General features: G+C 39.1%; 1 protein-coding gene across 1 annotated transcript; it reads right to left on the bottom strand.

Annotated features, from left to right (window-relative positions):
- Positions 1-736: 736 nt before the first annotated feature.
- Ack (activated Cdc42 kinase) lies at positions 737-7,845 on the bottom strand. Its single transcript, XM_017901136.1, is given in 5 exon segments — positions 737-1,017; positions 1,841-3,086; positions 3,089-4,917; positions 4,995-5,537; positions 7,797-7,845. Coding segments are annotated over 4 exon segments (3,699 nt in total). The 5' UTR covers positions 5,519-5,537; positions 7,797-7,845; the 3' UTR covers positions 737-917.
- Between the last annotated feature and the right edge of the window lie 4,026 nt (positions 7,846-11,871).

An 11,871-nucleotide genomic window follows, 5' to 3' on the forward strand; every position in this document is an offset into this window, starting at 1 on the left:
GAATACAACGATCATTCGATTTCTATGATCAGTTTTATTCGTGCATGGTGTGAATCAAAGAACGGTCTGCAATCTCATGTTGGCAGGAAGACTGTCATTGCGTACTACTGCAAATAAAAGGTCTTTTGCTGGTTCCAACGATTACTACCTCGCAAGAATCCCCAGTTCACGAAACACTGTTTCCTTAAGATATGGAAGAATAAATTTATGGTATTGAGATTACACCATGCACAAACAAAAACATTCGCTGAGCATTTAAACGAGCAACGAGACGTTTTCGACGGGTCTTGAGTATTCTAACGTGGAAAATAGTTTATCAAATTAAATAGATAAGAAAATTAATTTCCCCCCCCCCCCATCCCCATCTTCGACAAGAAGCGCTCATTCGACGTTTAAGAAATACGTAATGCGAACTTTTATTTAAGAAAAAATCTCTTCGCACCCCTCTCCCACCCACCCTCTTGCGAAACTGTCAGCGTGGATGTCGCAGTTACACGCTGGCCCGAGAGTAATATTTATTTTCTACAAATCTGAGACACGATTCGCTACGGTAGCTCGCGCAATTTTTCTTTTTACACGTCTTACTCTTCTCGATTTCTGGAATGCAATCGGTGCTCCTCGATCACTACCGTACTAAAAACAAACGTATATATATATTTATATATTTAAAAAAAGAAAGTAAAAAAAAAAAATTAATATTCTCTTTTTTTTGGAACTATATAACCTTTCACGGGGCGTCGACATTTTTACAATACACGCAACACGTCTTCCGAGGAGACACTTCTTTAATCATGCTCGCAACCCGTAGCTTCGTTTACGCGTTGTATGGCTATCGTTTATAAATACATATTCCTAATACCTATATCGCTACAGTTATTTTACAATATCTTCAGTAACAGCTGCTCTTATATCTGTCTTCATTTGACCTGGTCTAACAAGAGGGAAGCCGCTAAATCTACGTCGTATTCAGTCTGCTTCAAAGCACCCTCGCACTGTTGTCGGTCTGCCAAGCCCAATCTGAAATTGCATCAATCGATTGCGTCATTTTCACTGTTCAGTTTCGTTGCACAATTTAAAAACTAATAATTTACAACGGTTGATTATGCTACGAGCTAACCGATCTACGTCTTCCTTCCGTGCAACTGCTGAAACTTATGTCGCTCGAGCAAGGTTTATCAGGGATAAAATATTCCGGATACCTGTTCTGAGATTTCACGAATCTTACGGTTAGATAGAAATGGAAAGTGTCTTTCGTATGCATATGAACTCGAAGAACTTTAGCGGCAAGTCGATAATTAGTTAAAAAGTGAAAGGAATGTTAAGCAGAACTTTCTCAGCACGAAGATCGGCAGGCAAAAATTCGAGTCTCTCTTTTCGAAATATTACGATCGTCTGGGTCCACATACGAGACACGTGACAATAGTTATGTGACTAATGAAAAGTTTATCTGAAAATTGGACCAGAATTAAGGGGAAAAGTACGAATTAATTACGAAAATTAGTAAACCCCTTCGTAATATCAGATCACATTGATAATGATCATGCATGAAATTTAACGTACTGACTATTCTTTTACGAATGTCCAATTTGAACTCTGACTTTACCCCCAAATTATGAGTTTGTAGACGATATAAATTGCTTCAGATATAGTATTAAAGTAACAGGACATACATACTCGGGAATCGTAAGGATGAGGGTTAAAAAGAACGGGGTAAGCAAAGATATCCAGAAATGCTCAGAAACAAGTTGGAGAAACTCGAGACGTAGATTGGATGTAAAGACATCGTTCAAGGTCACGATATAAACATTTAAACGATCTATGAAAGGAACACAGAACGTACCTGACGAGGGACTCAATCTTGGCCTGCCTGTCTTTCAAGATCTGCTTGGCGGCTTGATTGGTGTCCCAGCCAGTTGCCTGTAGCGCAGTGAGTATTTCCTGTTGTGATGCATCGGCCGCTTCTCTCTGCACCTTCATCACTTTGTTCGCTCGAAATTCGTCGTTAAGGGACATGACCAGCTGCTGAGAGGCCGCCGTCAAGGGGGGGCTCACTCCAGAGGGGTACGCGGACGTGGAGGGGGCTAATTGAGTATTAATAACCGTCTCGGTCATCTGAGGGGGCAGGCTTCTCGTGGAGGATGCTTGCGGCGTCATAGCACCCTCTTGAGGTGAGTTTGTGTGCGTGAGCTGTAGTAGATTAGGGCTGTTGACCAGATTGCTTGCTAAATTGGACTTCATTGCAACCTGGCCCTGTCCTAACTCGTTCTGGACCGACTTCATGGGACTCCATGTGGCTGGAGGAGGAGGATTGTACACTGGAGGCTGCTTCAGATGAGGACTGAAATCACAGGGATGACCCTGGGCCGATGTGTTCCTTGAGGATTGGCCAGAACGAGCCTGAGAGCTAGCTGCAGCTCCTTCCAGAAAGTGACTATGACTTAGATTGCTGGCCGAGTCTGGTGTGCTCGATGTACCGGCAGCGTAGTAGTTTCTTAGGATGTTCTGCTGCACCGTTTTGTTGTACAGAGTATTGAACTCGTTTTGAGAAAGTTGATCGAGGTTCGGCACTGTTTGCTTCAGTTCCGCGTACACCTGCTCTGAGAATACCATGCTGGGAGGTTTGGAGGCGGCATTACTGGAGTGTGCTTGCTGAAGATCGTTCTGGATCTGCGTTATCCCGTGGCTGCTAGTAGGCAAAGAAGGGCTTTGAAAATGGGTAGCTTGATTGGATGTTGGTAATGAATTCTGTGCGTGATTGAAGTTCGGCTTGGACACATTGCTAGGCGCGATTTGTAATAGGTTCAAGTTCGCCTGAGCATTACCATAAGCATTATGCTGAGACGCCTGAGACTGCTGCCATATTTGACCCACCATTTGCTCAGTGGTCGTTTCTGATACACGTTGTTCAGGCTGCGTACGAGGTGGTTGTTGAATGTTCGTACTCTTGGAGATCCAAGAGTTTTGCACTTTACTGGGCAGATTACTGCTCCTATAGTCCATCTGAGGAGACTTACGTTTGATAGTTTGAGGTGGAGGCCTCAACGCTGGAATCGTATTGTCTTGTAGCTTGTTAACAGATGAGTAGGGATCGGAAGATCCAGCTCCGCTAGGAAAGCAGGATCTAGTTTCTTGGGAGAAACGTTGCGGGAATTAATACTCAATTCGTTCAGACTTTGCGCCAAGTCGTGGTTAGACTTCGGCTTCGGAGGACTCTCGTTGGGGGCTACAGGTGGAGGAGGAGGCGCATCGGGTGCCTGCAAGTTTCGACTAGAGACATTTACGTACGTCTGCGAGTCATTTTGCAGGTCCTCTGGCCAATTGGACCAATTCGTCATAGGTGGACTAGGTTTGTCGATCTCGCTGTAATGGTTCTGACCGTACGTACTACTTTCTTCTGTGTCCACGTTCACGTTTAAATTAATACTATCGTTCCTGCTTTCCTTGCTCAAATTTATGGAGTAGTGGTTTACATCCGATCCAGATTCCGGTGTGAAGTAATTTGTACTGTCCTGACTACTACCAGCGTCTTGATTTTGTACATTCCCGTAAGTCTGAGTTTTGAAATATCGACTGCTCACGTCTGACGGGACGTGGCTATAATATCTCGAATGAGGCAACTTCATAAATACCGAAGATGTGTCGAACGGGTCTGAATATGCCGGATCAACGTTCCCAGGAAAATTGGCGTAAGTTCGAGGATCATCGTCTGGCCAACTCGTTTGATGTTGTCGTTCTATGTCATCGATGGGCTCGTCGAGGATATTGACCACTCGTCGACAGGCAGTGTCTGATTGCGCTTCATTCGTGTTCACCATCTCCTCTGGTGAGAGATCTATTAAACTGCCTTCTTGACTGCTACTCGGAACAGAGGCATTCGTCGTTTTGACAGGACTAGCTCCAATATCGTTTTGAAGTTTCGTGTAATTAAATTGCTTTCGTGATCGTGGTGTACTACAGGAGTATTTATCTTTGATAAGACTGTCTGGAGGTACCGTAATCCCCACGACGTCAGGTGGTTCCATGGGATTTCGAAGGTATACATCGTCGATGTAAATAGGACTACCCCAACTCTTTCCAAAGGGTGCACCATGGCCAGTATGGATAAATGAATTTTCCAATGGTTTGCTAATATCTTCTGGCTGTTTACGTCTCATAGGATCCACAAAACAACGGGGGAAGAGCCCGATTTGAAAAGTTCGTTGATTCTGACCCTTCCACCAATAATTCTCCGGCCGACCATCCAAAATGACTATTCGATCGCCATGTTTTATAGTCATTCTGCGAGCCATCGTGAAATCACCGACTGCTTTCATTACAGCAGGAACCATTCCTGTGAGAGATGATCGCAGAGAGGCGAATGTTGGTCTTTCAGAAGGTTCGCGAGCCCAACAACGAAGCATCAGTTGATACATATCTGGCGGCGTTGCTTCAGGTTCGTGTAACCGTTCGCCATCTTTATCGATTTTTCGTAGAATCTCTGATCCCTTCAGTCCAACCCATGGCTCATCCCCGAATGTAAGCATTTCCCATAACGTAACACCAAACATCCATACATCAGATGCGTGGCTGAACTGACGCGCTTTCAAAGATTCCGGAGCACACCAAGGAAACGGCACCTTTTTGTGTTCTGTCATCACGTAACAGTCTTCTTGCTGCGGTAATGCCCGCATTAGGCCAAAATCACCAATCTTCACTTTGTCCACTGAACTCAGAAGAACGTTTCTACAAGCTAGATCACGATGTAAGAAACGTTTCGCTTCCAAGTAAGCCATACCAGTGGCTACTTGCAGAGCATAGTTACATAGAGTTAATACTGAAATTTTACCACACTGATTTCGCAGATAATCCAACAGAGCGCCAAGAGGTGCAAGTTCTGTCACCATCATCATTGGTTGTGATAATACTACACCATATAATCTGTAATAAAAAATTAAATTAATTTAATTGAAGTTATTAAAGCGATAGATCTTTATCATTTTCTCTGATATACGTACCTAATCAAATTGTGATGATCCAACGTATGCATTGCTTGAACTTCAGCCACAAAGTCCTCTATAACACTCGGCTGTGTCAGAGCATCAGCTTTCAGAACTTTCACAGCAACTGGCAATGTTCTACCAGAAGGAGAAGTCCACTTTCCACGTCTCACTACACCAAAACTACCATCACCCAATTTAATGGATAATGTTACATCTTTGTCCTGAATGAGACAAGTTAGCACCGCAGAACCTTCCACTGGTTGAGAAGACCTTTTATTACTCTTTGTGCTACTGCCAGGTCTGATCTTGGTCATCAAGCTTTTCTTCCATTGCGTGTTTCTCTTTTTCTTAACTGCATCTAGCAATCTTCTTATGCCTGGTTTTCCTAAACCTATTTTTTCTAGATCTTCTGGTTGTACATAATCGAAGTGGTGCAACCGAGTGACTTGTAAGTCATCTCGTATTCTGGTAAAAAACTGTGAAAGTTGAACATCGTGCAGCAGTTCTTGCAGCCATTCTGTTCCCTCATCATCTGCCATGTTCACTTATTCTAATATCCTGGAAAGAAAGGCAAACAGATTATCTAAATGTCACTCAATAACGAAATATAAATATCAATGTGCAATAAGTATGTAACATTAAAAATAAAAGTAGATAATTTAAAATGGAATAAAGAAAGAAAAACACGAAATACAAAGAAATAATTTATTTATTTAAACATTACAATGTTATAGGGTATTCAGGGAAAGCAGAGAAACAATGGTTAGTGTTACTTTGTTTATTTTCATTTTTTCACAGTGTTAACAAGAATCAAGCATACATAGGAAACAATTAGCATCAGAGGATTGTATCGGTGTATAGAAAGATACAAATATAGTATTTATCATTCATTCCTGCCCCCTCTTAAACAGGAAATGAAATAATGTTTAGCTACAAGGAGAAGAGCTGCTGGCACATGCTATGCCATGCATAGCTTTGTCCGTGCAAAAAAGCCTGGCATAAATTGTACTCATACCACACATGCAAGTCAAATACTTTTACAATAGTTAACTTTCATATACAATACGAAACAATTTAAATAGTGTACATTTTATTTTTAATCTACCCTGCGTATTCTAAAATATAATTCAACATACATCAAAGCATCCTATAATTGATTTCCACCATAAAATCATCAAACAATTATCGGTCTCAAAGCAAAAGTAAATGAAAAAAGAAAAGAAAAGTAAAAAAGGAATACGTTTATAGAGGACGCGAACGTCAACCAGTTGGACAAAAAAGAAAAACCATGCGCGTCAATGGCAGTCTCGACAGGCACCCTCCCTGCACCACATGTTAAATTCTTGAAAATAATAGTAAAAACAGGCAGGAACATATGAGATTCATAGGGGGTAAAAACATCGATTACCTTTCAACGGAGGAAAACAGTCTCGAGAGCAGTTACGTTTCCATCCCATCAGCGCGCATGTTCGTCGCAACGCGAATCTGTTTACGATCTCTCGATGCATGTGCAACGAGGGGAAATTCAATATGAAATTGAACGGCGGCGAAATTTGAGTGGAATCATCGTCACTCGAACAGGCTCGGCATTTTTCTCCCTCCTTGTATTTTTCTCTCTCTTTCTTTCTCTGTCTCTCTCTGTCTCCCTTCCTCCCTCTCTCACTCTCTCTCTCTTTTTCTCTCTTTCCTTCCTTGGCTGGCTGTTGTTGCACTACGAACGAACGCACACGATGAGATGTACACGATAGACGGAAGGCGGTCAGAAAGCGGCGAGGAGCCCGCGACAACGTTCGCTTCGTCGGAATTCCGATTGCACGACGTCCGAGAGACTTTCACCGTATGAATTTCTCACGCAGCGCATTGTTATGCACCCGACCGATCGCGAATGGTTTAACCTAAAACGCGCGCGCGATTTTTTCGACTCGAACGCGCTGGTTCTCAAATAGAAGCGTCGGGACGCGCATCGATGCACAGTACACGCCGTGTCCACCGCATCTTTTTCGGCTTTTCCGAAATTTAAATGCAAGCTCGCACGAACAACGAGAAACCTAACCACCCGACAAAACACAATTTCACCTACTGCCACGGACCATGCAATAGGTGCAACTGAATGCCCGTTACCGAGATGGCGCCATACAGCAGGTTACAGAAATCGATGCGCATACAGTGTTCAAATATTTATTGTTTTCTTTGACAAATTTGGTGAGGATCTTGTAATTAATTTCGTCTTTTGAAAGGAACAAAAATACGAAGATGTATCTGCTGGTGGTTGTGAAAATTTTCGTGACTGTATTTCACGCACTTTCTACAGTCGAGGAAAGTCACTAGGTAGGGCAGCCTTTTACCGCTAGGGAAAACAAAGGGCGCGGGAATGTTCAAATCCATATTGCAATTGAGGGATATTCGACATGGTTTTAAAGAGGTTTTCTGATTTAATAATTGCAATGAAACTTGAGGAGGCAAACCGATTTATTTTTGAATCGAAAGGATTTTTAATGAAAGATGTTTATAATTATAAAGGGATATAAGATTTTGAAGGGTATATACATTAAATATCTATTAATTTTATCTATTAAATTATTAAATATTCTATTAAATTTAAATATTATTATTTAAAAATGTAGCGTCCAGTATAACTTTGTAAAATTATAATATTGCCGATATTTTAAAATATATAGCATTAAGATAATTATCTTAATTATTTTAAATACTATACTTATAATTTAATACGATTAAATTGTTAACATAAGTTTCATTAAGTAAATTGTCCATTTGCAATTAAGCTAATATATATTTATTCTTTTACTTTAAGCTTACCTTGATTAATTCTAATTATTTAACTGCAATCTCGATTACTAGTGTTTTGATATCAAGAGTAATTAGCTAACTGGCCACGCGTTTTATTATTGGACTTTAATATTAGCCTATTTTCTCAAGGATTACTTGGAAATGTATACATCGATAAAGATAATAAACTTATCAGTAATTACATGCGTGAAAACACATTACGAGTAATATAAATTTTACAAAATAAACGCATTTATTATATTATTTGCAATAGTATAATAAAAATTACACAATTTCATAATTTTTACTTGCAATTTTTAATGAAAATTCCAATTCTCTTGAAGATTACTTTTTTTTTATCACATTTTTTGATTTACAATTATTGGACCAAAAAATTGTTGAAATAAAGTTAGATATATATAGGATACCTCAAAATTTGGATGTTTCGTTTGTATAAATTTTTTCACAAATTATATCTATTTATAATTGTTACAATAAATTATTTTTAACCTCAAAAGGTGTTAATACGAACTACAGGATGTTTTAAAAGCAAAGTCGAGTTCAGAAATACGGAATATAAATGAGAAATATTCAAATCATGCTTTTTCTATCGACGAATCAGTATAATTAATATTTATACGATTTCTATGAACTAATGCACACTGCAAATTCATACATGAATATCTAATGAACAAAAATCAAGACAAATCGATCTATCGCTACTACTGTCACACACACATAACAATCCATTCTTTAAAAAGGACGGATTACAGTGCACAAAGAACAAATTCAGAATTTTTTAACAAAATTAACGAATATCAATAAAAAATAACTTTAATTAAACAATAATATAAAAATGGCAATCATTTTAAAAGAATAATCAGTACCCAAAGAAGTGATCTTAATTATAGTAATTCAAATAACACATCCATAGGGGCTAGGTATATTCTGTAGGGGTATAGAGAAGCTGCATCCACAATTTCGTCTATTTTAATTTCAATGTCCCCGTTAATTCGAGCGCATTCTCATGCGACGAAAAGCTCGCAGGGGCGTACCGAGAAGGGGACTGGGTGGGGGAATAATTTTAATCGCAAATCCGTGGATCCGGTGCATAGGCCCTGAATGGCAACGATGCTAATTATCAAATTGATAATTATCGTTATTGTGTCACCCATATCGGTCGTGTGCCATGCACGAATTGCTCTCACGCATTTTAACATCGCCAGCAGCTCGACCGCCTTTTGCGTGCCATAATGAATTCGTGGCGCGTCTCGATGTTGCGTCACTCCTGTTCAATAATTCAAAAACTGGTTGCAAATTCATTGCACCGTTTAAGAAATGTCTCGACGTGGTTGCGTTCTTCGTATGCAAGATGAAATCTCGCATACCTCGTTCGCGTGTTTTCCTCGCCAACCTAACCTTATTTCAGGCTTCATTACGATAAATATTCTTGAAATTGTTACAATATCGCGTGACATCATTGCTGTGTTAAATCATATATACTATTACCTTTATTGCACGTTATTATTAACAATAATTCGGCTCTGATAATTTTGATAAGGAATTTAAAGACTCGTATCATAATACAGGATGATTCGAAATCCAAAGATTATTTGGATATAGATCAAACAGAAAACGAGTTTAAATTTTTCTTTCCTTTTAATTTCAATCATTCGATCTCTGGTTCACCATCGAATTTATTTTTATTAACCTGAACATTTTTTCTCCTTTATTCCTCTTTTTCTATTATTTATTATTATTATTAAAAAAATTGTATATTTGTGAGGATTCGTAATCTAATTTCGAAATTTGAAGAATATTCTAGAATTTAATTGAATCGGAAACGTGGTATCGAATCGTGTATTAATTGAAATATTAATTGGAAGAGTACTTCTGTTTATCGTGACGTATGAAGCTCCTTAATAAGGAATATGAATTTAACAAATAGTTAACAGTAGGAAAATTATATTATCGGACTGCATACGTGACTTCTCAAGATCACGATAATGACGTGAGTTCACAATGACGGCGCATGCTTGATATCGACTTGTAGCAGCAACAGCTTCGTGAAACGCAGTTACAGCCGCAGTAGCAACAGCAACAGAGAATAACGGCAAATGGCGAGGGAAATAAAGACAGTTCGGTTGGTAAGGGAATCCCAGGAAAATTCTTTAAATGACTTTCACTTAACAAACCACGAATAAGAACTTCCAATCCTCTTTCTTTCCCAATTTACCAAATTAAACAATCAACCATTCTTCTTCATCAGCAATTCTCAATCCTGCTTCTAACCACTCTATCTGATCCAAATTTCCCATGAATTCCAAGTAACTCTGTCAAAAATCAATTTAAAAAATTAAAAATCCTTACAATTTCGCCAAACCGAAACGAGGACGTCGAATTTGCTATTCCACTTACAGGAACGAGTAAATCAACGTCTCAGCGAGACCAAACACCATAAAGCTCCACGCCCCCATTAACACGTCCTCCCTAAACGATTCCATTAAGAACGCTCGAGAAATCGAAGAATTTTCTCGAAAGAAAAGGTCGCGGATGTGTCACGGATAGCCTTAACGAAATTTCTAGGCACGTTTGAGGATCCTCCAAGTACCATGCGCCGTAGGAACCTTCGAAAACCGTGCTGCATGTTCGCAAAAAAAAAAAAAAAAAAAAATGGAAAAGGAGCGCCGTTGGTCGACGTCCGCGCGAGGAGCGCAGTCGCGCCGAAATTCCATCGCCAGTCCAGCGTTGACCGTCGTCCGTGTTCGCGTTTTTTCCGGTTTTCCGCACGGGAAAACAGCTTTACGACGATTAATCCATCTGCCAAAAAGGATAAACACCGTGAAGCAATTTCAACCAGTCGATAAAAGGAAACCGTGTCGAATTCCCTGCAACTTTTACATTTTTCGCGAATTTTTACGCATTTTTACGAATATTTCCTTTTCGCTCGTTTCCTATTCGAAAAAGGAAATTTGATTAATTCGATTAGTTTTTGTTAAATGGATTTGAAAGTTTGAAGGTTTGTTAAGGGTTGCCTTTTCCTTTGGTTGTGCTTGGAATGGTGATATTTTTGTGGATACGTCAGGGATGATAATTCCAACTGTTTATTTTCGTGTTTCGAGGATATCAAAGTGCTTGTAGGTGTTTGGACAACGCGTTCTATTAGCGATGTCGCTTGTTGCATCCGTGATATCGTGTAAACAATTGGAGACGCTCGAGGGGGTGGCTTACCCTTCTGCGTTGTCGCATGAATTTCGCTGCAGAGGAATTTTGGAATGCTTTTGAAGCAATTACTTGACAATCGAGAGGTAAAATTGTTGCCAGAGAATAATCCAGGATTTGCAGTTGTTTGGAACTATTATATCAATCTATTAATAATTCTTTTAATGTTAAAATATAAATTTCGAAATTGAATTACAGTATTCCTTCTTATTAAAAATTTCAGTATTTCCAATAATAATCTCACGGTTCAAACTATCGTGAAAATGATTATTTCCATAGCGTTTCTATTTAAATCCTCTTCATCCCTTACTATTCTCGAAATAAAATCAAGTCGATTAAATTACTATCACGATCCATTTTTATTTTCTTTCCCCTTGATGCTTTCTCAGAAGTTTTAAAAGTCGAGTTAAAATGGTAAATGCCATAGTAATAAAGAATACTATAATTTTTTAATAAACACAAGATATCAAATTTAAGTTTAACATTTTGCATTTATCTCGTTATAGCATTATAATAATATTTAATACGAAATTTTCTTCTTCCTTTTCCCCACCAAAAGTCATTTTTAATTCTTCTTCGACGCGCAATTTAATCGATAGAGTTAAAGTCAGAAGTGAGAATTTGAAATTTACACTAACACTCGTGACGTTCGCCATTAAAATTCGAGTTACGACAAAACTACTCTCGCTTATTCGATTTCACCCTAGGAATGAAATTACGGCGATCAGACTATTAATCACAATTCCATTAGTACGGTTAGTTACTCAAAGAAATTATTCTTCGAGCAAATTTTCTCAGCTGGTTCAACCACTTAGCTACCACCACACCCCCACTCCTGCATTGCAGCTGCAAAGTGCACAGCAAATATTCATCAATAACGCGG

This window comes from Eufriesea mexicana, unplaced genomic scaffold (genome assembly GCF_001483705.2).
Source record: "Eufriesea mexicana isolate 0111107269 unplaced genomic scaffold, ASM148370v2 scaffold1482, whole genome shotgun sequence".
NCBI lineage: Eukaryota > Metazoa > Arthropoda > Insecta > Hymenoptera > Apidae > Eufriesea > Eufriesea mexicana.